General features: G+C 50.3%; 1 protein-coding gene across 2 annotated transcripts; it reads right to left on the minus strand.

Moving 5' to 3' along the window:
• Positions 1–27968, minus strand: MAP2K6 (mitogen-activated protein kinase kinase 6). 2 transcript variants are annotated; one of them, XM_027654347.1, is made up of 11 exons: positions 27900–27968; positions 26918–26966; positions 24461–24512; positions 22663–22782; positions 21864–21980; positions 21375–21426; positions 19254–19381; positions 18547–18624; positions 17329–17468; positions 14632–14677; positions 11036–11333 (listed from the first exon to the last, which is right to left on the minus strand). In XM_027654347.1, exons 3-11 carry the CDS (start codon positions 24491–24493, stop codon positions 11256–11258), a joined length of 792 nt encoding a protein of 263 aa, XP_027510148.1. In that variant the 5' UTR covers positions 24494–24512; positions 26918–26966; positions 27900–27968; the 3' UTR covers positions 11036–11255. The 2 variants fall into 2 exon arrangements, with proteins under 2 accessions (XP_027510147.1, XP_027510148.1); XM_027654346.1 differs by lacking the exon at positions 27900–27968 and having other exon boundaries at positions 1–11333; positions 24399–24512; positions 26918–26960.

Genomic DNA, 27968 nt, shown 5'->3' on the forward strand with positions numbered 1-27968 from the left:
TTACTTTTAAATTTCATTTATTTATTTTTGTGTACATTTCTCGTAATTTGACTGACATACCATTGCTATAAAGATGCCCTGCTCTTTGAATATTTCATCCAAGACCACTAGTTTCAAGTGTGGTTATGAAAAGTCACGGCAAACATATGACTGGAAAGAGGTGGTTGGTTTTGACTTCCAGGCAGTTGTTTGAAGCATTTCATAGATGCACACAATATTCAGCAGAACACACGCACACACAGTGCTGAGTTACACACACACACACACACTCACACACACTCACACACATCTGGAAAACGGTTACAGTGGTTGAAGTTTCAAAAAGGTGTCCTGTCCCCTCTCTCAGCAGCAGTGAAAAACCTTTGGATGTCCTGAGAAATAAAACCAAAGTGTAGGAAAGATGATTAACTTATTCCATCAGCAAGGTTTGGTGGTGGTTTGGTTTTTTTTTATCCAAGTTGAATATATTTTCCCAATCTAATTTCTTTTTAAGTGAAGAAGGTGGGGAGAAAGGATCTGGGGCAGTGAAGGTTAAAGAATAGCAGTTCAATTGTTCCAATATCCTTAATCCAGTACAATATGGATCCTAAAAGCATCTCAATGAAACAACAACATGAAGTAGAAGCCCATCAAACATTACACACGTGGTCCTACTGTCAGTCTCCTATTACTGCTCATCCTCAGGAACAGAGCTGAGATGGATGAAGACAACACAGGTCAAGAGAAGGGTTTGAGATGGAGCCAGATGGAGTGGGGATGAAGGCCAGGTGACCACTGAAGGACTCTAGAGCACAGGGAGGACCCTGAAGTTTGAAGTATCTCCCTGATGAAACTGCACCTGGCTGGGGACAGGAGCTCGGGGTGATGGTCCATCCCAGCACGGGGCAGTGCTGGCTCTGCCCTGCTCCAAACCCTGGGCAAAGCCCCTGGGGACCTTCCCCAGCACTGACAGCCCCCTGTGTGCCATCTCACAAAGAGGTCAGCACCTCATTTCTTTCAAATAACACTCTCCAAGTTTGCTATCTCTGGGCCAACCCACCCTCCCCGAGACGGGGTTTGCGTTAGGACGCGGCAGTTTTGATTCTCACAAGGAAAAGAGTTTCCTCCACGAGGCTAAAAACTGAAAATCGCCCATGATGCACTGGATGCCTTCTCATCTGACACCACCTCTGCTGTTCCTGCCACCGATGTGACCCCCAGTGATGCTCCTGAGGAGCCCCAGAGCCGTGAAGGGCCCCGTGCCCTGCGCTCCCTCGCTGCCAGAGGGGTTGTGTGAGGTGACAGGCTCTGAGCAGCGACGAGCACTGCAGAGGAAACGGGGCCAGCAAAGACTTAAGACAACAAAAACAAACACGAGGCAATTAAAAGAAGGACGGGAGATGTGGTCTGATGTACTTCTGCCAAGAAATAAATATTTTTACGTTGCCTTTTTTTTTAAAAGCAATTGCATTGTGTTTTTTTTTTAAGCCTCCGGAATGGTTGAGTTACCCCCCCCCCCCCCCCCCCCACAACACACACACACACACACACACACACTCTTTAATGCACATACTTTTCCAGCTTTGTAGAGCTACTGGATTTACTTTGAGACAAGTTTCTTGTGCATTTTGACAATTTACTTTGAGACAAGTTATTTGCAAGAAGGCAAAGTTCATGCATGGCTTTGACAGCTCCACTTTCTCATAAATGGTTTTTGAAAAGCAGAAAGCAAATGAGGGCCAAAGCTCCATTTAAAGTTCACCTCGGATGCCTGAAAAGCATTTATACCCACATCCTTCTGAGGTCCCTGCTTTATGAACTTCTAATGAATTCCACATTCTGCTACCCAACGTTTCTTATACACGGGGGGAAGAAAAAACAAACCAGAAAACCAATGCAAGCTGTCTGAAAACAGATGCACCACAGCGTCCAGGCTGCCCAGGGAAGGGGTTGAGTCACCATCCCCAGAGGGATTTAAAAGATGTGTAGATGTGGCACTTGGGGACATGGTTTAGTGGTGGCCTTGGCAGTGCTGAGTTTGTGGCCGGACTCGATGATCTTAAAGGTCTTTTCCAACCTAAACGATTCTGTGGTTCTGTGATTCTGCTATTCTTTATCAGAAAGGCTGGGGAGGCTTCTGAAGCAGCAGAGCACCTTTCAGAGAGGAGAAAGGGGATAAAAAGAACAAAAAGTGATGGTTTTGAGCTCCCAGTCCTGCTTCTCTCAGCCAGGTCACACCCACACAGGATTTCTCCTAGACACCTCTTGCAGAGCAAGAAGCTGTTCAGTAGTTGCTCCATCATTTCTGTAGGATTTGTGTCCTCCATCCCAGAGCTGCCACTTGGCCAGAGGGTGCCTGGGTGTCCCCCAGCCCTGCCTGGAAGCAACCCTGGCCACCTGAGCCCCCCTCTCCAAGGCTGAAGGCAAACTCGACAGAGAAAAGCTTGGCATGGGACTTGGAAGAACCAAGCACTTCACAAACCAGACTTTAATTTTCAGGTGGAAAATGATTGTTTTCTCAGAATTCCAGTGTGATTTTGGTTAGTGATGTGACACAGAGCATTTCACCAGCTAAACTGAACCCTGGTGTTAGTCAATCCCCTCTCAACTGGTGCACTCAACTGGTGCTTCTCCTACTAAAAACTAAAGTGAGCAGGTTTCTCACTTTAAGATGTTTAAAATACATTTTTTTTAAAAAAAAGACTCCTTATCCCCATCCCTAATTCTAGAGCAAACCAGGACACTAAAAAAAAAAAATTAATCTAAATTGCTACAAATATAATTTGAAATAATAATTAGCCATTACTGCCATCCCAGCTGTTAGGAGATACTACAGGGATTCCATATGGCTCAAGGGCAGGCTGGGAGACACCTTCAGCACCTCTTGGATAGTACCAGAAATGGATAAATAATAAATAATAAGAACATGAGAAAGAAAAATCAGCCTTCCACATGGTAAGGAAAAGCAGAGACTTTCACAGTTAGAAAACAAATGATGGTACTGTAAAAAAAATCCTAAAAATAAAAGTCAAATAAGGACTTGCATTATAGCAGGTTGGAAAGTCTTCTCCTTTCTAACATGTTCAGAACACACAGGTGCTTTCCCTGTGCCCTCTTCAATACCAGAGACCACTGGGCAGTGGTTGTTTTTCCATTGTGCTCATATTTTAGGGGTTTTTTCCTAGCCAAAATTATGTAGAAATATCCTTGCTACAAATTTCTCACCATCTCGAGAAAAAGCAGATTTCACACCTTAAGACAGAAACTCTGGAAATTCCATAGATTGATGCTAAACATGGATCTTTGCCAATAAAACTGTAATTCCTTAAACTGAAAATTTTGGATGTTTTTAGAGGTTTGGGTTTTCTCGATGAGAAATTACAAGTTGTACTGCAACTCGTTTCCAGCTTACAAGAAACTACATTTAGCAGCTTCCCCTTGATGTACTGCTATTAAAAAATAAATGCAAAATCCCAACTATTTGGTATGTTGTGACTACTTCCCCTGGCCCAGGGACAACTCTCACCAAGCACAAACTGCTTGAGTCACTATTATGGAGCAAACAAAACAGTGGCTGAGCTCTGGAAATTCTCTTTACACACAGGTTATAAAGGGAATATCTGTAGTCAAATCCTGGTTTTGGTGACACTCTGTTTTGAACCCCAACCTGCCAGAAGCCCCCCAGAAGGCACAGTCCATGCTGTGGGTGTTTATATGCAAGACTCATGATTAAATTTGGGCTAAACATGGACAGAGAGCTCTGCAGCTGCACCTGTACATGGGAAAATTTGATCCTGGCTGAGCAGCTACGACAGAGACTGTAATTCATCTTCAAACACACCTTTTTGGCTCTCACGAGGCACTTAATCTACATCTCTCCACTCTGGCTGTGTAAATCAAGGACACCTGGCCCTTCCTGGCTTTTCACAGCATCCATCCTGAAAAAAAAAACCCACAGGGCTGAGCTGAGAAACACTGAAGGCTTTTGGATATTGTTCCAGGACACTCCGAGATGGCTGAATGTTCTTTCCTAGAGGGAAAAAACCCGAGACGTGGCAGACCCCAATACCTCCATCACACAATCTCTGGGGAAGCTGTCTCTCTGTGTGTTTTTGGAGGCCATGGACATTCCTGCAGCCAGGCTGCTCCTTCCAGCCCTCAGACATTGGCCCCCTCTCCCTGCAGCACTTATCTCCATCCACCTTCTGGCACTGCTGGATGTGTGATGGGTCACAGCCTTTTGGAAAGACCATGGTCTGCTCTCTTATTTTCTCAAAAGTAATAATTATCTGGGGTAAAACCAGACTGAATCTGAGCTGGCCTGAATTATTCCTGTAAGATAAACCAAACAGAAACTTTCCTGATCGGTTCAATAATGCTTGGGGTGTGTTTAGTCTTCATTCAAGAATTACACCATTCCGAGTTTCCTGGATTTAGCTAAGCCCAAAAGCGAAAGTAACAGATCAAAATACCCTGAAATAAAACTTCTAGGAAGGGTTTTCAGGTCTGGCTAAAGCCGTATAGCTCTGGAAATCGCCGAAAGGCGTCTGATCTTTTGAGATTTCCATCCCTACTTCCAGAGCATTTAAGGCACTTCCAAGCTCTTCCCAGCTTATCCTCGCGGTACCTCACAGCCCCGGCTGGACTCCTGCCCCATCATTTAGAGAAAACCAAGAGCCTTTCGAGGAAGGAAAGGCGGCCCATCCTGGCTGCTGGCAGGGATGAGCCGCCCTGGAGCGACGCTGCCGCAGCTCCGGAGCCGCTCCGCTTTCCCACAGGGATTTTTCATGGAATGGCAGCAAAGCACGAAGGGAGAAGCTCTTGCTTCAGCTGGATACCTGCAGGGCAGCGAGTTCCTGGCTTGTGGCTTCCCCTCAAGCAGGGACTGGAGAGCACAGGCAGCTCCTTCCTCTCCCAAAGCCGAGCTGGCTGGAGGCCCCTTTCCCTTCCCTTCGCTCTGACCAACCGCCGAGAAAAGAGGCTGCCAGTAAAACCCCCGACAGTAAAACATAAGCCATGAGGGTGACTGAGACTGAGTCAGGTGTGGATGGAGGCAAAGGGCTTTTGAGCAACCCAGGGGGGCACTAAAGGAGGCCACGTCATAAACATCCTGCAGCCCCAAGTGCTCCCACTGGAACGGCACTGCCGGCTGCGCAGGCCCCTCAAGGATTCACTCGTCCTGGTGGCCTGGAAATTAGATATTTCCAGCATTAGGCTTGTCAGAGACCACCTTAAACTGTTTAGCCATTTCTCTCTCAGCTCCAGAGGCCTCTCCTGTGCTTTTCCCATGGTTTAAGTGGGAGCTCAGCAGGGGAAGCAGCGACGCACGAGGCCACGCAGCAGCAACATGCCTTGGTTCACTTGTAGTTTTTTTCCTTGTGGGTTTCTTTTTGTGCTTTAGATTTTGCTTCCCTTGCTGCAGTTGGGGATGCAGTGACAACCCGGGACTTGTGAGCAAACCCACTGCCCCCAGATCTGAGCCTGAAGAAGCACATGGGGAAAGAAAGGCTGCTCTCAGCAGGCTGTGCACTCGATGGAATCCGTGGCTGTGTCCTGCCCTCTCTCTCTGCTCCTGACTTTTCCCTGGCAGGGTGGATTCACACAGCTGCCTATCAGAGGACTCGTTTTGTCCCTATGCCATTAAATCCACCACTAAATTTACTGCACTCTTTTAGACTCCTCATCATTTATACAGCACACAGGCCTTTGTGTCCAGACTGGCACCACCAGCTCCTGGCTGTGTCTATATGCATCTGCAAACACCTAAAAACTGAGATTCAAAGAGCTTTTTCTGGCCCTATTTACTAACAAAATCCGCTGTTTCCATGGTGTGGGGTTATGTGAAGGAGCAGTGTCCTTTCAACCTGTCACTGCCCAGAAAGCATCTCCTCCAGCCACGGTCCGGGAGAGAGAATCTCCCAGCACTGCCAGAGCACATGTCAAATTTCATATTCTCCATCTGCTCCAGTAAAGGCTGAGCTGAAATATTAATTAGGAGATCTGATCCCTTCTCACCAGAAACAATCTGGATTTTATAGCCCAGGCAGAGGCCAGCAAGGCAGACAAAGCTCTGGGATACATCCTTTGCTGCTGGTTAACGGCTTTCAAGGAAACAAGGAACCTGGCGGGAGGACACAAGACTGTAAAACATGTGGACATCTGGTCTGCTCTGTCCACCCTCCATCTCCCCCATGCTCACCCCCCACCTCCTCAGTGCATGTTCAGTGCAGAGAGAGGCAACTCGTAACATAAACAGCCATAACATGGCAATAAAGATTAATGAGTAAAACTTGCCATTTTATGTATAATCCGTGGGGATTTACAATCATTAATCTTTATTAGTGTGTAATAACTGTTTAGACATTAAGGACAGATTCTCAGCTGGACAAAACTGGCCTTATTCCAGCCAAGCCAATGGAGCAATGCCAGTTTACACCCTCCGAGCTCTAAATGAGACCCATCCCATCTGTAGGAATCATATCACTGACAGTATTTCCCCAACAGCAGGGGCAGAGCAGTGAAGGCAACTATTTGTCTTTCCCTGTATCCGAAAAAGGGAGCTGCATGTGTCCAGGAAGCTCAACAATAGACATGTCAATAAACATGAGGAAATTCAATGAAAAAGCAACAGCAACAAAAGGAACCCCAAGGAGCAGGGAAGTGCATGATTTTTGAGGCAAGACTATAAGATCTGGTTTGGCAGGAGCGTAACTAAGAGGGATGTAGCAATCTTTGGCATGTGGAAGAGTGAAAGCACCAAGACAGGCTCCCAGAGTTCCTCTAAGAGGAACAAGATGGAAGAGAGAAAAAAAAAAAAAAAAAAAGAGTATCTTGGCTGGCTTTTCTGAGAGAGGAGTTTGGGGGTTGTTTTTAATAAAAAAGAGGTCTATTAAACAAGAGAGCTGGTGGGAACCTTGTCTGAACTACACCAGACCAGCCACTAAAGCAATGCTGTGTTGGTCGAGCGGGATTTCCTCTTCCAGAATGTCCAGGGAAGAAGGGAAATGTGCAGGTACACACTTGGCTTGTAGCAAGCATGGAGAAATCCCAGCTAAGGCTGTGCATGCTGGGGTCTGCCCTCAGCACCAGGCACTGCTCCCTGCCTGGGCAAAGGGTCTGGCAGCCCCTTCCCACCAAGGAGCAGCAGCACTGACCCGACAGCACGTGCTGATGGACAGGGAGATCAACTGCAAATCTTTTTTGAGAGCTTTTTCTGAGTAGTGACCCATCAACTGCCTCCTCCATCACACAGAGGAGGCCACCTGCCTCCAGAAATGGTGTTCCACCTCTTCAACAAGTCAGAGCTGCCTCCTTCCTCACCAGTAAACCTGACACAAGCCAGGGAAAACACCGAAATACAGTACAGAGATATCTGTGTAAGGGTTTGTACACCTGGAAAAAACTCCAGAAGAGATGGGCATTGCACCCACTGCAGCAGCATGTACCTGGTGTTTAAAAACAGTAACCAGAAAATGCCCTCTTTCAGATTTAAGGGGCCAGTGGGCTCTTGGAGACCCAGAAAACAGCTTTCCTGCCAGTGACACTTCAGAGCTGTAGCGATGGCAAGGCCTCAAACATTCAGGAGACTGCAGGAACATCAAGAGCTGTATGGTAGGGGGAAAGAAGAGGATGAATATCATGCCCAGGGATATCCAGGGATGGGCTGTGCCTCTTTCCTGCAGCCCAGTAACCTGCGGCAGAGCAGAGAGACCCTCCCTGCCCTGCAAAAGGCTCCCTGTGCTGGAATCCATCCACAGCTGGTCCAAGTCACAGCTCAGTGCTGAGCTCCAGCAGCTTTGCTCCCCTCCCTGCTCCCTGGTGGAGTTTAGGTTCTTTCAGGTTTATGGCATGAGACCTGTGTCTTTAAAAATCCCAGTTCAGGGCAATCCAACAGGCTGCCCACAGTCCTGTGCTGTGTGAACACAAAAGAGCTTTCTGAAGAACAGCTTTAAGCCTCAACACCTTGGCTGTTCAGGGGTTGGGACAGGCTTAATGTCCCAGCAACCATATCTGTCCAAGGCAAGGCTGTGCTTGTGTTAAAGCCAAGCAAAGATCTGGGCAGTGACCAAAGGCTTTTCATCTCCACAGAGGTTACAATCAACTCAAAGAGAGAAGAGTCTGACTTTCATCCTGCAGCCCAGTGTTTTTGCAGAGCTTTTAAGCACACAGGAGTCTCTGGCTCTCCTCCCTGAGCCGAAGCCACCAGCTCAGGCTTCTCTCTAAGAAATGCCTGGGTAAGGCCAAGCTTTGTGTCCACACATGTCACGAGGGATGCAGAGACAGACCAACAACCTCTGCATTCTCCCCTCCACAGTGGTGATCCCTCAGATCACTGTTTTCATCCTCACACGGATCCACACTTACTCTGGGCTGACGCAAACGACTTTTAAAGGAACTAAGTCATGGAGAATGAGCAGGGAAGGGAAGTGATTTGTTGCCTGCCCTATTGTAATGTCATTAAAACAAAGGGATTAGAGGGTCCAAGCACTGTAAGAGCAAAAAGCATAAAAGCAAGCACTCAGCATGCAGTGTGGAGGCATGTAGGAATCCTTTTAGAGGGTTACTAGCTGCAGACAACACTGACATTAATTTTCTGTTGGAAAACGCTGGTGACATTAATATCTGCTATTAATACTGAACTTTGACAGTATCTCATAAATTCAACCTGTCAATTACAATGGCACTGAAATAAAGGTGCTCTGAGGTCAAGGAGATGCGGTGTCCAAATGAGACTTATATTCCAGGAGAAAAGCGGCAAAAACAATCTTTAACAAAAGCATCAGATCCATATGTAGGAAAACCAAAGGGTGGTTTTAAATGTCATGTTTTTCAAAGCGAGAATTGATGCTGGAACCACGTCTATAAACTGGCTGGCTGGACTTTTAGCTGCAGCTGAGGACAATCAATCAAAACAGCTCTGCGACTCTGAGAAAGTGAGAGAGAGAAAACACACACACAGACACACCATGGAATATGAGAGGGCAGATCACGAGCCATGCGAGGCCTCTTAAAATTACACTGTGAAGTAAAACATCCTCGTGTTTCATCCACCACAAAACGCAACCTGAAAGGTTCCCCTCGGCACGGAGCGGGATGTGGAGCTCGGCGCGACCGAGGGAGGGGAACCTCCTCCCCCAAAGTCTGCATGGCCTGTGAGCTGCACCCCAATCCCTGCAAGCCCTCTTAGAGCCCCCCCGAGGGGCACAAGGGTTGATAAACAACCCGTGAGCAAAGCTCTCCTATCTCTTCCCGTGCGGAGCTGCCCCATTTTTGGGTTCACAGCCACCCCCATGGGCACTGCCAGCCACGGCCGCGCCGGTGGCAGTGGCAGCCCAGGCACTGGCGGTGTCTGTGTGCGCCTTCCAAAGCGTTGGCGTGTCCCCAGCACCAGAGGTGCCACCGTTGGGGAACCCCTGCTCTTAAATTCTGCCCTCCCCATCAGCCCTCCCAAGGGATCGCTTCCCAAAATACGCTCAGACTGTTCCGGAAGCCCAGCCCGCACCAGCGGAGTCTGGAGCCACTAAACCGGGAGAGCAAGAGCCGGACCCCAGGCTGAGTTACCTCCTGCACAACGAATACTGCAGAGCAAGGTTAGTTTCTAGCTGGGGTTTGACTCTGAGAGGCTGTGCCAAAGCGATGGGTGGGCATGGGAAGCGTGTGGAGGGGCAGGAGGCACAGGCAGTGCCCTTCACAGGGCTGGGAGAAGGAGGCCAAGGCCCTCCTGGCCAGGAGAGGCAGCTGGGCGGGTGTGGCTCAGTCCAACAGCGTTAAGCTGGAGCAGCCTCGCTCCAGCCCCACGACACCTCACAGTGCACAGTCCCCCCCTCTCTGGACAGTAACTGTGTGACCCAAAGGCTGAGTGATCTGTGATCTTCCCATCCCAACAGCCCCTGTTCTCCTGCCCTTGGCTGGCAGCTTTTCTCCAAGGACATGGTCAACAGCAACGAGCCCCCGGTAGGGGTGGGCTGTGGTGTCCCTGCTTGGTTTCCAGGCTGCAGCTCCCACAGGACACACCTGCAGCCCATGCCAAAGCCCAGTGCTCCTGCTGCCTTCAGCATCCCAGCCAGAGCTGGACACAGCCCAAACCACGTGCCAGCACGGGCTCCTGGGGAGCACCAGCACTCCCAAAGTGTGGGCAACACCGAGGGACTGCTGCCCACACAGTGCCAAGGGCCCTAGAAACCAACTCTAAAGTATCCCATTTTTCACAGGTGTTGTGCCATGCATCCTGTGATCCTGTCCCATCCGGAGAAGGAGAGAGGAACTCCCTTTTTAGGCCCAAAGCAGCTCATCCCCAGCCCAAGGGAGCCTCGGGCACTGCAATGCTGCTGGGCCCGCGGGCAGGCGGGCACTGACCACGCAGCCCCCTCCTCACCTTTGTGCAACTCATCCAACAACCTCCTTCCTTCTAGGGCTTTTGTCCCAGACACCATCCCAGCGATTCCCACTGCAGACCCCATAACCTGCCCGCTGTGAGGCCCTGGGACGTGGGGCAGGGGCTGTTCCAGCTGGGGGCTGGCAGTGCCCCCCAGGCTGGGCTCGGAGCGCGGTGTCCAGAGAAGGGGCACCGGGACCTCCTTCCTTACACCTCACACTCTGTGAGAGCAGCTCGAGCAGCTGCGAGTCTTGCTTATAAATTCCTTTTACGATGCACATTAAATATTTTCCACAACAGAGACACTTCTCCTCTTCTTCCTCTTTTCCTCTGACACCTTTTCCCCCAGCGAAGCCCTGCGACTGCTGCTTGCTGTGGCCTCATTTAGCATCATCATCGTCACCACGCACTCATCCTCATATAAAAACAGAAATCTATTCCATCAAGCACTTAACATAAATATTAAAATAATGGAAGGGACAAAATATAAATCTACATACAACTTCATGACTACCATAGCACCTATTACCATGACAAAGCAAATTCTGGTTCACGGGGAAGGGAAGGGGGATGAGGAGCAAGTTAGGAAGAGGGACTTCAACTGTCATTAAATATGTAAATCACTCTTTTAAATTCTTTTTTTTTTTGTTGTTTTGTTTTTGTTTTAAGGTTACCAACCTTATTAAAATTCATTTCACTAACCAGCTCGTTCTATGTCACTATGGATACCAAAGAACCCTTTAAAAAACTTCGGCGAGGTGGGGGTTTCTCAGAATAAAAAAACAAAACAAAACAAAAACACGGCGACTTTCTGTTGGTGCTTCCATGACAAGTCCTGCCACGCGCCCCTCCCCTGCACCCACCAGTCCACAGAAGGGCAATTCATTTACAAGTCCAGTTCTCAGTCTCCCAGGATGAGCTTGACAAAAGAGGCGACGTCTGTCTCTTTGGATTCGTGCAGGGTGAAGAAAGGATGTTGCTGGGAAAGAAAAGAGAGAGAAAACAGCAAAAGTTTATTATTCATGACGCTGAAGATTGAACCAAAAACCTTTTCAGACAACCCTCTAGACAGTGAAAAAGGGTTTGGCATCAGCACCATAATACTGGGCTTTCCATGTTTGCAGCTGAGGCAAGTCGGGGAGCCCCAGGGGCCACTCCAGGAAAGCTGCAGAGCTGTGCTGCCCTCATGGATTCCTTCTAAACCCTGGTCTGGCTGGGAGGGCTGAGCTGGGCTGCTCTCAGTGCTAAAACAGTGCCTCCATCTCTGGCACATTGTGCCCCTCGGAGCTCTGCTGCTCCTCCCGAGGCGGTGGTTACCCATCCCACCAGCAGGAGCAAGGAAAACCTTGCAGGAAGGCTGACTGCAGTGGGTTTTCCCTCAGCTTCCTGCTTTATCTGTGTATTTACCCTCTGGTGACTTCTGAGTCTCATTTCTTCCCTGAATTGCTCCTATTTGCAGCAGGACATGGCTGCGTTACCCCAGCCACCGCACAGGAAAGCCATCCCGACTGGAAAACCATCCACACTTGTGTGTTTAACTACTTAATCCTGACCAACATGGGGAGACATCCTGCCAGAAAATCTTGCCTACATTTCAGCACGAATGGAAAAATACATGTAAGGAGGGAAAACACAACCAAACACCCCCTGACAGCAACAGAAGCCCCTCTCAATCAGCACCAGCGATTCCGTTTGGTACCGGGGGCTGCAAAACATCAGCTCAGATCAGCCCACTCCCACCTGAAATCCCCAAAACGCTGCTTGACACCCAATGTCCTGGCAGAGAAGTGGATTTATTTGTATGGAGAGTGTCAGAGAGAACCAAAAGGCAGCCAGGGCCCTGCAGGGCTCACAGTGACCACTCTCTGTGCAAAGTTGGAGGAGCCTAGTTTGAATCCAGACCCTCTCATTTCAAGACAGGTTTTTAAAGACAATTTGGGGTTTCCAGGGGTTTGTTGATTTTTTTTTCAAGATGCCCCCCCCTCACCTCAGTCCCCAAGCACTGGCTGTTTCAATGATTGTTTATGGCAGTGAGAAGGGCAAAGAAAAGAGATTTTCCAAGGTGGGCTTGAGTGGAAAGTTATCAAGGCAGCTCTGAGGAGATGGGAAGTGACCCAAAGACACACCAGAAAGGAAGAGGAAGCACAATTATGTGGGAAACAGGACTGAAATGGGTTGAGGCAAGGATCCAGGCAAAATTTAAGGTCTCCCTAGGTCAGACAGTCACAGGAATTGAAGCGTCCTGAATAACTGTGGGAGAGGTGACCCAAATGACCTGCCGTGTTATTATCCCAGCGTGATGCCGCTGCTTTCACAGCCCAGTGAAGTCACACCCAAAGCAGAGCTACCACAGCCTGGAAGCACCCCCAAGTGTGACATGGGTGGCAGCAGTGACCTGCAGCCCCGTGTCCCAGTGAACCCAACCCCTCTGCAGTGCCTGAGCCTGGCCAGAGCACAGAGCCCCCAGTGCCAGGCGGGATGTGCTCCACGCCATGTGCAGACCACCGGCCCTGCAGTAGTTTCACGCTCCACTTCACCTGGGGAAGTGGGTTTGAAAATGAAATTAAGCACCCATATCAGTTTTCCTGATGCTCAAGATAGCACAGAGTCATATTTTCCATGAGAAACCTCAATTCCACAGGAAAGCAAGGGAGCAGTCTTGGTCTAAATGACAAGTCCAATCCAGTACCGCAACTTAATGCCATAAGAGAGAGAAAAAAAAACCCAACAAAACAGCAACCCTCAACCACAGGACCTCACAACATTCATGTCAGCCATAAAATACCACAGCATTGAGATACTCCAGAGAGGTGATCCAAGAACCTAATTCAATAGAAATGCACTCGCTTGCCAGTGGGAATTAATGCTGCAACAGACGGAGCTGCTTCGGTGAACCTTTTTGATAAAAGGCCATTTGGCAAAGTTCAGAAATTTGCTTAAAATAAATATATGTATTTATTCCATAATATACCAAAAAAAGGTTTTTTTTAAAAAAAAAAAAAAGTCATAAAGCTCGGGCCTCCCTTTGTTTGAAACTAGTATTTGGGCAAACTGTGTGTCAATCAGAGCTATATATAGTCTAATTGAATTACAGGGCCCAGCACGAAATGCCACGGGAATTATTCATTGCTCACAACTCAGGTTCAAGAGGTATGTGGATTTCCAGCATGACCTGCAGCCAGAGCACCCTAAACCCTGGCACCTTCACCCCTCTGAGCAGACAGCGTGAGGTGACAATGACACTGATGCTCTGGATGGCCTGTCCCAAGAATTACAGCTCAAGGGATACCAATGCCTGAGGATTTTATGCAGCAGTTTCCAGCCTTAACCCAGAAGATCCCAGGGGTGGGAATGTAGGGACAAGCAAGCATTTGAGTCAGGATCTTCAGGAACAACAAAGTTAGGTACCTTCCTGCTTTTAGCAAGCTGTGAATCAGGTGAGAGTGAAAAAAAGGACTAGATGCCTACAGGGGTGAAACACTGACTTTCTGAACTCTCCTGCTTGTTGCCATCTTTTAGGAGCACCAGGATCAATACCAGAGTCAGGAGACAGAGGCCATGAAGCAGTGGAGCCCTAGCAGAAAAACTGGCCTAAAAGAACCTGTTCTTGCCAGCTGCAGCCCAGAGCAGTGGCTGAGCAGACACCAGTGTCTGCACTGGGAGCTCACCCAGAGCCCTGCCCTGCCCTGCCCTGCCCCGTCCCCAGCCTTTATTGGCCTCTTCTTCCTCAGTTATTCCTCTGTCCCAGACGTGCTCCCAGCAAACAGTCTCTAAGCAGCAGATGAAATTCAATAACCGGAATTATTACTCACAGACTCGTCTCTGTCCCCAACATCCAGGAATTACTCTGTCCAAAAAGTCTCCCCTCCAAGGCACCATGGAAGTAAAGCCCAGGGCACTCAGCTCCTGCAGCCCATGTGGAGCATCCAGGGCACACTGAGGTGTCTGAATCCATCAAACAAACCCAAGAGGAGGATTTTATCCTCACTGATTCTTCACAGCCTCGTTCTTTTCCCTTAGCAAATCTATTACCTGCTTTTACCAATTTTTCTCCCTTGATGTGACTGGAAAAGCACCTGAATGAGATTTCAAAGAGCATCTCTGACTGGCAGTCACCCTCCCAGGACCCTGAAGTGTCACAATTCTCACGTCTGTTATGAAAAAGGAGATGCTAAGCATCCCAAATCCTCATCACTACTGGAATCCCTGCCTTCAGCATCTCACTGTAACCCACTGCAGCTCTGAACCAACACACTGCTTGATGCAGCCACACTCACCATAAGCTCTGGGTATGTTGGCCGTTCTTTGGAATTCTTCTTCAAGCTTTAATGGAGAAAAAAAAAAAAAAGAAGAAAAGATTAAAAGTTACATTGTGTGTGCAATTTAAGCCATAAAATTATACCATGAAAAAAGCAAGGTTTCAAGACCCTGGAGAATAAATTCAGCTACTCATCCATGCTGAGCAAACTTAAACCTTGAGGACAACTCAGCCAACATGATCAAGGCCAGTCAGATCAAGCAACACAGGGCTGGATACACAAGTGCTTTGAGCTCAAGGTCAAACAGGACCTGGAGACACCATATACACCAGTTAAGACACTGCCTGTTGCTGGTGGTCAGGCACAACTGGGTTTTTGGGTGCCCTGCAGTAGGCCAGTGACTAAGGGAATGGATACAGCCTCCAACCTCTGACTGGGAGCAGTGACTGAGTGGCTCCAAAGCACGTGTACAACTATTTGTTTATCCCCGTGCCGTTATCAGCGGGGACGGTTCCATGGGACATCCTTTTTTTCTCCTCTCCTACAACAGATGGCTCTGGAGGGTTGTAGCTGGGAGCTATTTTGGTTTCCCTCCAGCAGAAAATAGCTTTTTTTAAAAAGACAGGACGTAATCTCTACTCACTTCCTGGCAGTGTATTTAGGGGAAAGACACTTGGAGCAACTTGAAAAGATCTTCACACACGTACACGGCGGTGGCGGGGAAAAGGTGTCACACTGAGCAAAACAAAAGTGAGAACCTCGGCGATGATAAGCCGCTCCTCTGCTGGGATTTGCAGGAGCCCAGAGGAAGCAGGGGACACACACTGAATAGATATTTCCTGCTTGCTGTGTGTAGAGGGCTCGTGTTCAGTGTCATGTTGTGAATGGACAGAGGAACCGAGGGTCGATACGTGCCAACACCGCCGAGCTGAAGGTACGGGATGTGTCACATCCTCTGAGCTCCAGAGCAGCCCCAGCCAAGATGACAAGGTGAATTTCAAGGTTAGGTGTGCCCAGATTTGGTATAATCCTCTTAATTTAGACCCTCTGTGAATAAAAACCTTGCTCCTAGGTTATTAATGCCAGGAAATCTGGTGACAAATTACTGAAATCAATGTAAATTTTCAGGAATTAAGAGTCATACTGAGATCTGATCCTGACTCAGACATCCCAGGAACCTTCCTGCAGTGGATACAGGTGATCAGACTTCACTGCCCCAGGCAGCAGATGGATTAGACATAGAACTGAGCCAGGCTTGATACACTGAGTGGATGTGACCTGGTTTGGTGACAGAAGAAATTCTCAGACTCCAGCAACGCAAAACCAGTGCAATCTGCAGCCAAACTCCCTGATTTGAGTCCATGCCACAATGCTGGCGTTGACAGATCTTCAGTGATCCTGAAGGGCAGGATTTGCAAAGAGAGGAATCGCCACATGCTCCCCAAAGTGGCTGTGGATGTAACTCCTAAGCCAGCCACAGCCTGAGCTGCAGGACACTGGGCATGCAAGAGCAAATCACTCAGTGAGGAACAGCCTGCCTGGCACAAACAGGCAGCTTGGCAATAACAACCAGCATGGGAGAACAGCAGCTGGTCCAAAACCTCAGCGTGGGCCTTGCAAGAACGGTGGGCATTTTGGGAGGGGGTTTTTCTGAGGCAGCTCCCACCTCTGCAGACACAGAGCAGTGTGGGCATGGCAGGCATTCCCCAGCACGGGTCGGTGGGGAGGCGAGAGCTGAACCACAGGGACATGAAAACATGTTTGGACACGACTCCCAGGAATCCGAACGCCGGCACTGAGAGTCCCCGGGCAGGAGTGGCTGCTAATCCCCTTCCTGGGTCACGGCAGAGCCGGCCGGGCTCTGGCCCCGACCCTGGCACTGGGGAACAGTCTCACATTTCTGTATTTGTCGATGTGCCGTCCTTTCTTGGCCACCACACAAACCCACCATCCACCTGCCAACTTGGCAGGCGGCGCGTGGCACTGCAGCGCCTGGAAAATCCAGCCGCCTCCCCGGCGGTTCCAGGGAGCTGGAGGGAGCAGCAGTCAGGAGCTGTGGGGCAGCTGCCAGCTCTGTGAACCACGGGCTGAGGGCAGCTCTGAGCCTCCCCGGGCGCTGCAGAGCCGGAGCTCTGTGCAGCCCTCACAGCTCCAGACAGCAGCGTCTGCTCCAGCCCCGTTCCTGCGCCGCAGCCAAACTCTCCCGCTGCTTCCAGCGCCGAGTCCCGTGGAAAGCAGAGGAGCAGTTGGAGGGCCTTGGGAGTGGGGCCACCACAGGGCAAACTCTGCCCTCAGAGCTGTGCCCCCTGGGAGTGGAAGCAGGAGGAGGAGGCCATTCCATATCCTGCTGCCCCTTCCAGATGCAGGGACGTGAGGGGGCTGGAGGAGCCCCCTGACTGCACCTGCCTGTGCACACAGGAACCCTGTGCTGCTGCTGGGGCGGCAACCAGAGCCTCCTAAACCCCTTCCTCCTCCCCAAAACAGATCGAGCCTGTTCCTCACCACCTCAGGCAGGCAGACCCTCACAGCCACCATCACCACTGCTCTGCCCACACAGTGCCAGGCACCCACCAGGCCCAGCGAGGGTACATTGTGCCCAAAAACCGGGTTTGTACCCCCAGGAGCTGCCTGTGGGGACAGGGGTGCAGGGTGCCAATGGGCAGGTGTGCCCCCCAGCCTCCCCCCAGCACGGCAGAGGCCGGGGAGGTGTTTTACCATTGCGAGGTAAAATCGACGAACTCCGCTGAGAACTTCTCCGCTGGGAGCTGCGGCGACGGCTCCTCCACCACCTGCTTGAGCTGCTGGAAGGGCGTCCCCCAGGAGTCGTAGGGAAAGCGCAGGATGGCCAGCTCGATCTGGGGAGACACGGCCCACACCTCAGGACTGGCGCTGGACACCCCACAGCCCGCCCGCCCCACGGATTTCGGACTCCCGTGTGCCCCACCCTGGGGTGTGGGGTTTTTTTTTAGGTTCCACACAAATTGGAGGGCTGGATCACCTCTGCTATGGAGACAGGCTGAAAGATCTGGGATTGTTCAGCCTGGAGATGGGAAGGCTCCTGAGAGATCATAGAGCCCCTTTCAGTGCCTAAAGGGAGCTCACAAACAGGAGGAAGAGTGATTTTTTACATGGGCAGATGGTGATAGGACAAGGGACAACAGTTTTAAACTAAAAGAGGAGAGATATAGATTAGAAGTTAGGAGGAAATTCTCCCCTGTGAGGGTGGGGAGGCCCTGGCACAGGTTGCCCAGAGAAGCTGTGGCTGCCCCATCCCTGAGTGTGTCCAAAGCCAGGTTGGACGGGGCTTGGAGCAACCTGGGCTAGTGGAAGGTGTCCCTGCCCATGGCAGGGGGTGGAACAAAAGCAGCTTTAAGGTCCCTTCCAACCCAAACCACTCTATGATTTCCTCACCACCCTGGCCATAACATCTTGCTTAACCTCCCCTAGCAAAAGGGAGAGGCCAGAGGAGATCCACATGGATCCATACTCAATTCCCTGTTACCCCCATGTCCGACATCACCCGGTAAAGAAGTTAAAACCAGCCCCACACAGCACAGGGTAACTGTGCTGTAAAACGACTTTGTGAGCAGATGGATTCCCCCTAAACACTGCGTGGGAGACACCCCCCATCCCTGCTCTCCTGAGGGGGACTCTGCTAATTGCTGAGTGCTGGGAGAGCGTCTTTGTGCTTGGACTCCAACCTGCTCCAGGCACCAGATGCCTGTGCCTTAGTCCATGCTGCCATCTCCTGGCAGCTGCGGCAGCCAGGAGCTCACAAAGCAGCTCCATCCTCCTTCCCTTCAACCCTGCAGCACATTCCCTGGTCCTCCCAGAGCTGTATTCCCATTTCCAGCCTGCCACCTTCCCAAGGAACCAGTGCCACTGGTGCCAGCAGGGAAGGAAGGTGCCAGCAGGGCTGTGGGGTCACCCTACCATGGTGATGCCCAGGCTCCAGATGTCAGATTTGACGCTGTACCCCTTCTGGTTCAGCTCCGGGTTGATTCTCTCAGGCTGTGAAGAGAGACAAGAGGTGGGTGAGGAACAGGGATGGTCCCAGTGCCATGCCCACACCCAGGGCTCACCAACCTCAGGTGGGGCTTTTAGCACAGGACCCCTTTGCCCACAACACCAGGCTGCTCTCTTGGTTGTTGTGGGGCCAAACCTGGTCTCCCATCCTCACCAATAAGGGCAGGCAGTGAAATAGGTCACCAAAAGCAGGTGGCACCTTCACCAGGGACTGGTGTGGTGGAGGTGACCTGGCACAGCTGGCACGGAGGGGTGACAAGCCTCAGTTCTCCAGGACTGTTTTCACCCCATGCAAGTGCCCCACAAAGGGTGAAGCCTGAGGGACCCAATCCCTGGAGACTGTTTTTCCTCCCAGATCCCAAGTACTATTGTCCCCACAAGGCAAACAGCAAGAAGGAGCAATTCCAGAGCCCTTCCCAAGGTCACAGGGAGGTGAGAAGGCAGCAGGAAGCTGTGCCCAGGAGACCCATGAGATCCGTCTCCCTCTCTGTCCCTTTACAAGGGATACATCTTCCCAAAGGAGTTCCCAGGGCACATGCCAGAGGCTGATCCTTCCCCCCGAGCTCAGGTTCCTTTGGCTGCTCCCCACGCAGCTTCTCCACAGTTCAACTTACAGCCATGTAGGGTTTGCATCCTGCATCCATGGTTTTAGCAACCGAGTCGACGAGGTAACCGCTAATGCCGAAATCACACATTTTCACCTGCCCCTGCGTATTGATCAACACGTTAGAGGGCTTTACATCTGCAAGAAGGAACACAGAGCACAGTCACTGTCACACGTGGGTGCCTGGGCCAAGCCAAAAACAGCTGAAGAGTTTCCTATCAGCAGAGGGCACCCAAGGAGCCCGTGCAGAGCCCCGAGCCTTGGACACGCCACAACCCCGCTGGCTGCGGCTGCTGCGTGTTCAGGTGACAACCCCATGGGCCTGTCACGCGTTCAGGTGACAACCCCATGGGCCTGTCACACGTTCAGGTGACAACCCCATGGGCCTGTCACGTGTCCTGACAGTGTCCCTTCGCTTGCAGGCTCCCCTCTCCAGTTTGGGGAAGCAGGAGGTGACCCTGCACGTAACCATCCCATCCCACTGCATATGGGAAGGTCACAGACATTGGAGCAGCTCCACAGGGCTGGGGGCATCTCCATGGGATGTCTGCAAAGGGCTGCAGCTCTGGCAAGCCCCCATGGATCTGGTCTTGTGCCAGCAAAAGGAAAAAGCCATGGAGGAAGCATGAGGAGTGGGCAGGAAAGGGTGAAAGGGAGCAGGAGGTGCAGGGAAGGAGGGAGCTGTAACTAAGACAAGGACCAAGATTTCAGAAATGGGCTCTAGTTTTGAGGATCCCAGGCCTGGTGGCAGCGTGAGCAGCAGCAGGTGTGTGGGTGTTCCACACCTTATGGAAATCAGGCCAGTGTCTCATCTATTTATTACTGCCAGATTTATCTGTTTCCCATCACGGTCTCACAATCCCTGGTGTGTTCACACTTGCAGCACATTATAATCCCCATCAGAAAGGGAAATAAAGGCACAGAAAGATGCCAGGAAGTGATATCCAGGAGAGCATGGAGTTGCTTTCCTGCACAGCAGACAATTGCTCCATAAGGATAATCCCAAATGAAATCCCAACACAGCAGAGGTGACTCCAAAGGGAGCAATCCTTTCCCTGCTGCCACCCAGAAATCCCAGGTCTCTTCTCCTCTCTCCATGTGATAAGTTATTTAATATAAGGCTGAAACACCATCTGAAGGAGGCCAGAAGCTGCTTTTGAGTCCTGCTTATTAGAACTGGGTGGTTTACAGCTCATTAACATCTGCTCTCTGATCAGCATTCTGCAATCAAAACCCTCAGGTATGAGATCCTCACCCATCTGTTACTAGGCTGAAATAAGACAATTTTCAGTGGAAATCAAACAAGTAAACAGAAACACAAGCAGCACTTTCCACCTCCTGTAAATGATACAGAGAGGGCAGAAACTCAACTCCCAGCCACAGGCAGAATGTACCCAGTGTGGCTGCCTGCTCCAGCTCAACTCTGCTGCTTCAGATGCTCCTTCCCAGGCACTCACACACTCCAGGGAGGGCTTTTTCCTCCTTGCGACAAATCGAAAATGACCCTTTGAAAAATAAAGGTGTCAAGCAGCAACTTCAAATTTGCTTCTTTCTAAGTGTGTTCATGGCATCTGTGAGATGTTCTCGAGGGGAAAATGTCAGAAGAGCTTAAGGAGGGTATTTATGATTTCACTGGAGGCTATTTTAGCTATCAAACTGCTCTGCTCCACCAGTGCTCAGGGAAGCTCAGGGAAGGGGAGGAGGATGGGTAGATCACTGCATGAGGCATCACTCTGGCACGGAGATGCCTCTCCCTGCACATCAGACAGAAGTGGGGGAGAAACCTTGGCAAACCCTGGTCCAAAGCTCACCACGGTCAGGAGGAGAAGACTGGCTGAATTTCACAGAGGTGCTGAAGTAAACCACAGATTTAGGGAAATGGGGCAAGCTGCACAACCAGGCTGGAGCTCACTTCTCCACCTCAGGGAAAAGCTGGGACCAGCAGGCAGTTTCCAGCAGCCATTTCCTCTGACTGGGTTTTGCTGCAAGTCATGAGATGCCAGGGAACATTTTTGCTGTCAAAGGCCCATTTTATCTGGGGTGTTTTGGGAGCCCTTGCCAGGCTGAGAGCAGGGCAGACAGACAGACAGACAGACCCCAACGTGGCCAGGGCTGTGTGCCTGGCACTCACCTCGGTGGATCACGGAGAGCTTACTGTGGAGATGTTCTAGTGCTTTTACAATCTGAAACAACAAATGCAGAGTCAATCACGGCTGGCAGCACCTTGGGGAGGAGGAAATGACATCTGGCTTCACCCCACCAGACCTGCCTGGAGGGTTTCCCAAAAGTCCTGCACCCTCCCAGCAGCCCAAGGTGATGGTGGGTACCCAGGGATGTCCCAGGACCCTGGTGAGAAGGCAAAGGAGCTGCAGGACCCTCCCCACATCTCATGCTGTGTTGTCTCTTCATTACATGTACAGGCACTTTTTGGGTAATTTATGGCTTAAAATAACATCACCTCAGACCTGATCCTGGAAGCCAACTGGGAATGGCCACATGGGCTGTGGCCCATGGACCATGCTCTTCCTGGTGCAAACAGAGCAGGGAGCTTGGGTCATGTAGGACTTGGCTCAGAAGGGAAACCCCCTTTCCCTCCCCTCCTCACCCTGCTAATACTCACAGAGACAGCGATTTTCCCCAGGATGTCCTCGGGAATCGTCAGGCCTTTGTCAATGACATGTTTGTAGAACTTGTCCAGTGAGGTATCCATCAGCTCCATGCAAATCCACACGTCTCCCTGGAGAAAAAAGCAAGCAGATATCTGCCTACTAGAACCAAGCATCCTTTCCTTCCTTGCTTTCCTTTCCTGTCCTGTGCAGGTTTTCCTTTCTTTCTTTCCCTTCCTGTCCTGTGCAAAGCTCTTTGGCACTCGCCCTTTGCTGACCTGTTTGCCTCTTCCCTGTCTTTTAAAACTCATTCAGCAGAACTGTACTGGGCTTTCTTTTCCCTCCTCTCCAGCTGGAATTAGGTGCTGTCCACATTCCCTACCATTTAGGGTGTGTTTTTTGCTATCTTTTTCCCAAAGCAGAGTCCTGGTGATTTAGGAGCCCAGAAAGTTATCGGAACTCCGGCTCCTAATTCCCAGCCAGGAAAAGTTCAGCTCTGCAGGGTTATGCTCAAAGCTCTTCAATAAATCCTGCGTCTCAGAGCTTTCCACATTTTCCCTCCCTGTGGCTTTCTCATCCCAAGCCAGGGCAATATTAACACCAGAGGACCAGGCTGTGGGCTGGTGGCCTCGGTGCCCGGATGCCCCCAGCACTAAAACTCACTGTATGTGACAGATCCTAGGCCAGGATTGAGCAAATCCATATTGTACCAAGTGCTGTGTTTAGATGGACATTAAACCCCTGGCACCTGGAGGGATGGGAATTCAGAGCCTGGGAGAAGGGGCAGCAGGGCTCAGCCCCAGGATTCTGTACCTCTCGGAAAAGTGCCCCGTAAAAGGTGACGGTGAAGGGACAATCCACTGTCCTCATGGAGATATCCAGGTCCATCAACAACCTCTTCTGCTCCTGGCTGTTCACCGTGGCTCGGATCCGCTGGAAGACAGGGAGTGTCAGTGGTGGCTGCCAGCACCTGAGTGCCACAGCCACACCAGGGCTGGCCACGGGGCCCTCACACCCCCCCTGACCCTTCCAGCACATCCCCTGGGCCCCCTGTTATCACACAGGCACTTCACAAGCCCAGCACCCACAAGAGCACAGGGATCCTCCCTCTTCCCTGCAAACACCTCTCTTTGCAACAGCCAAAAGAAATGAGTGTTGGCAGAGGAGGCAGGAGCAGGAGATCAGACTGTAGGCTGGTGGAAAGCTGTGATTTTAGAGCTGCAGTGGACATCTGTTACATCAGGGCTCCAGCCTTGCACCAGAGATGGAAAATGGGCATTTCCCAGTCTCCCAGGAAGAGATGTCATTTATGGGGTATACCTGGAGACCCTCAGCTGGGAAACGCCACAACAGGGCATGACAGAGTCCAGCATGGGTCACACACAGATTCCAGGCTCCCTGGCCAAAGCCCCTCGGGGCCAGTAATGGGACAGAATTAAACTGTTCAGCATCACAGGCGGCCTGAATGCTCCTGCCACACCCTGTTCAGATCTTCCATCACACTCACAGGCATCTTTTGCACATCTTTTGACCACCAAAGCAAACAAGAAGACCAAATGCAGAGCGCAGAGGCCCTGAGGAATGTCCCACCCAGCACCTACAGCAAAGTCTATCCACAGCTGAGGAGCTAAGAGTTTTCCCTCAGTTTGCTCACAGCTTCCAACTCTGCATCTCTTTTTTTTCTTATTCAGAAAGGAAACTTGAGGGAAAATTCAGCCAAGCAAAAACTGGTCCTAACCAAACTACAAATTTTCCCATGACCATTTCCCTAAGCTCCAAATTTATGAGTCTAAGTTGTTGTTATGAAAACTTTTCACAATAGCACCTACAAGCCTGCCATGGATCAGGATCCCACTGCAGCAGGCAAAATGTGAAAAACCCAACAAAAATTTCCCCTTCCAAATAGCCTAAAAAAAAGTCACAGGCGGAGAAAATTCTCTTATGTAATTGAATTTGCTCTTCTTTACAAAGTGCAGAGCCCTGAGTCTGAGGGCACAGCTACATCAGAAAAAAAATATGTTATGTTTAAAAAATTACGGCAAAGAGAATCTAGAGAGACAGGGATACTGTGGATGAAGGTGAATGACTGATGCACTGCAGTGCTGGAAAGACACTGAGCATCACAGTTTTAGGACACACCCCTTGGCTGAAAGGCCTGAATCTCTCTGAGCACTTTTTGAGCCCCTTGAGCTCAAAACTGTCCTGGGGTTTTTTTTTGCCTGCTATTTTTTCAGACCATCAGGTGGACTGCTTTTCCATGCTGCCAGAAGGATCCAGGACAGCAAGATCCACCCTGAGTCAGACTTCTGAGGAGAGATGGCCTTCAACATTAGTGAAGGGAAACACTTTGGCTGAAGGCTTTAAACCAGCAAAGGAACTGCAGAGAGTAAAACACCATTAGAGAACGTCTGTAGAAAGAAGAATTTCACGAGGAAAGAAGCAAAGCAAAGGCAGTAAATGTCAGCAAAGCACGTGTGAGAAGAAGTGAGATGAGAGCTGTGCCCACACACCCCGACAGAGACACAAAGCCCCCCAAAGGCTCACTCTACCTTCACTGCCATGATCTGCCCGCTGGGCATGTGCCGCATCTTCTCCACCACCCCGTACGCACCTCGTCCCAGCTCGGAGATGGGCTCCAGGTCATCGGCCTTCACCTCAAAGTTCTGGGGGGAGAAAAAACAGCAGGTGGCCATGGCTGTGCAAGGGGAGAAATGCCCCCCAAACCCAGCTCTGCCCGGGACATCCCCTCAGCCTGCGAGTCCCCTCCCCAGGACACACAATCGCAGTTCCGCAGGGTCACAGATTCACAGAGTGACCTTAAAGATCATCCAGTTCCACCCCCTTCCACTAGCCCAGGTTGCTCAGAGCTTCATCCAGCCTGGCCTTGGACACTTCCAGGGATGGGGTAGCCACAACTTCTCTGGGCAACCTGTGCCAGGGCCTCCCCACCCTCACAGGGAAGAATTTTCCCCTGATATCCAATCCAAACCTACTCTCTTTTAGTTTGGATCTATTCTCCCTTGTCCTGTCATTACATGTTCTTGTCTTGTCCCTCCCAGTCACCTCCAGCTGGCAGCATTTTCAGCCTCTCCATCCTCTAAGAGCTGGGATGGAAAACACCACAGCAGCTTCTCCCCTGGAATCACCTTCAGTCTTATTTTAATATTTCTTTTTCCTTCCACCCTCTTCCCCAAAACAATCACAGAAATATCTCCCAGGTTTTCTAAGGCCTGTAAAAGCTTATTTCTCCAGACCTACAGATGGGCCAAATACCAGCTGAGTGTGCTCCATTTTCACACCACAGAGGATTTATTTTGTCTTTCATCTCTTTCTCCTGGCCTTACCCAAAGGATGACTTTGTTTGGACCCTGCATCCCAACCTGCCCTTCTCCCTTTCTGTTGGGATATTGTGGAGCTGCTCTATTTTTTTATTATTATTATTATTATTTTTGGATGTTTAGAACATGCCTTTGCCACTAAACCCAGCCATTCTGTTTGCTGAAGGCACAACCACATCAGTCCAGAAGGCAGCTGGTGAGAATGAACTGATTCACAGGGAATAATCCCACGTGGCTTTTTGCCGGCACAGCAAAAAAATTCCTGCAGCCTGCAGTGGCTGGGGATGCCATGGGGAGCAGGGATGCACTGTGGGAATGTGCACAAGGAGCCCTGATTAACATTTTGGAGTGACAGCAGAGATTTAAGCATCTCTGTCACTGCTCCTGCTGTTCATGAGGACCCTTCTCCAAAAAAAGCACTTGGAGTGCTCTCTTTAAACAAGCAGCAAAGTTTGAAGGGAAAGGAGGGAAAGTGGCTTTCCCTCGGGATCAGGGTGAGTGCAGAAAGGCTGGTGGAAGAGGGAGCCCATCCTAAAGGAACCTGGCTGGATAAATAAGCAGCAGATCCATGGGAAATGCAAGCCATGGCACGCCAGTCCCTTTGGAACAGGCCAGTAACACACTGAGCTCTGGGGTTTATGAATCTGTTTGTCTTTGCACCATCCAGCACAGGCTCTCTGCCTCTGTGCACAGAGCCTTTCTGGAGCACTGGAGCCTCTTCTCATCCCTGGGACTGCAGGGAAGAAGGGATTTTCTTGGAGCCTTGTTTGCTCTAGCAGCAGGCAGCATTTTCTCTGCCTCCGTGCTGCACAGTTTTGCTCCAGAAGCATCTCACACTGTTTCCACCTTCCAGCCCCTGCTCCATGCCAGGGAAAATACAAAATGAAAGAGAAGCAATCCAAAGATAGATATTATAAAACACTATTGGGTTAGCATTTCACTTCATAAATTAACTCGCTGACACCAAGGTCTACCTTCTGCACCTAATAAATTTGTTGTCCAGTTTTGAAGTGCTTTTATGGGTTCTGTTCTGCCCTTTTTTTTTCCTATCAAAATAACTGTCCTGGGTTTTGGTTTTTTTCCCTGCTATTTTTTTCAGACCATCAGGTGGACTGCCTTCCATGCTGTCAGAAGGATTTGCTTCCAGGACAGGAAGATCTACCCTGAGTTTGACTCCTGAGGAGAGATGGCCTTCAACATTAGCGAAGGGAAACACTTTGGATGAGGGCTTTAAATCAGCAAAGTTACTGCAGAGGAGAGTAAAACACTCTGTCAGTAACCCCCTCAGCTTTGTAATGGTTATTTCCAGGGGATTAGCTGCACCTTGTTGCAGCAGGGAAGGAATTTCCAGGGTGGAAAATATGAAGGGAACCCACGTGCCACGGGAGGCAGAGGGGGAGTGTTTGGGGCATGTTCATCAGGGCAGTGCCAGCCAGTAGGTCCCTCTGCAGCTGGCCAGGGGGCCACACTGGTGTCCCACACACACAGCCCTTGCTGCAGGAGCACAAACACCAGATGCCAGTCAGATATTTAAGGCTGGAGGTGGCTGTCAGGGCTCACAAGCCCCCAGAGCTCCCAGGCTGGCTCTTCTCAGCTTTTATTTATCCAGCAACTGCCTTCCATTTCAAGCAAAATAGGTTGTGTTGTTTTTAATAGCTGGTATTTATTAATATACCCTTTTTTGGAGGGGGGGCTGAAGTGATGGTCACCCAAAGGTCCCTCAGCCTTACCTCCTCACCAATAGAGATGCAGGCTTTGGAGTCTAGATCTCTGGGTGGCCTGAAGAAAAGAAGAGGGAAAAGATGTGAAATGTGCCTTAAAAAGATCAGTTTTCCCTCAGGGAATAGATATAATCCCCATGGTCCCCCAAGCCATCCCCTCACACCTTCACCCAGCAGCCCTTGAAGTCCTGAGCACCCTTAGTCTCCTGGCTTTGTAGGATCAACAGATACAGCCAAGATCCACAAAGGCACCCCAAAAAGGGCTCAGGAAGGAACTGCTGGACTCAGCATTTCTCACATCCAGCTTCCCCGTGCAGGAACCGAGAGAGATTCATTGTGAAAGGCAAGGCAGCTGGCAAGCACCAAATCTCTGCCAGCCTGTATGAAAAATGGATTAAACGGGCATAAAGGTCTAAACCCACTGTAAATTATTACCTCAGCCACACAGCACACGATAACAGGCTAAAAAAAGTGAATTCCCAAGGAAGCAAGGAAAGCCAGGCTGGCTGGAGCTGCACAGATTGCCTCGAAAACAGAGGGTTTCCTTTTGCAAGGCTGAGTACGTAGAGAAGGGGACACATTTTCATGCCTTGACCAAATGCATGTTATGCAAAGTGGGTGGTCAGAGTGCCACATGAGTCAAAACTGGGTGCCCATCCTGCTTTTTGATTTTTCCTGCATCATTAAGCAGCATATGAGATTTGGGGATGTGATGGGTGCAGGTGATGGGCTGAGATGCCCTGGTTGCACCTGAGAAATACAAGGGCTATGAAGTTACTACCACACAATCCTGGAATGGTTTGGGTTGGAAGGGACCTTAAAGCTCATCCAGTCCCACCCCCTGCCATGGACAGGGACACTTTCCACTCTGCCAGGTTGCTCAGGGCCCCATCCAGCCTGGCCTGGGACAGTTGCAGGCTCCAGCAAAGGCTGGAAGCAACTGGGCTTTGTGGTTTTCTCCTCATTCTGCCTTTAGTGTTTGCAGACTTACGTGGAGCTTGTCTGTGGTTGCTCAAATGCTTCTTTAGGAATTTTCAGCCCAGGGTTTCTCTTCTTGCCT

The sequence above is a fragment of the Corapipo altera genome, unplaced genomic scaffold (assembly GCF_003945725.1).
Source record: "Corapipo altera isolate COAL_440 unplaced genomic scaffold, ASM394572v1 343, whole genome shotgun sequence".
NCBI lineage: Eukaryota > Metazoa > Chordata > Aves > Passeriformes > Pipridae > Corapipo > Corapipo altera.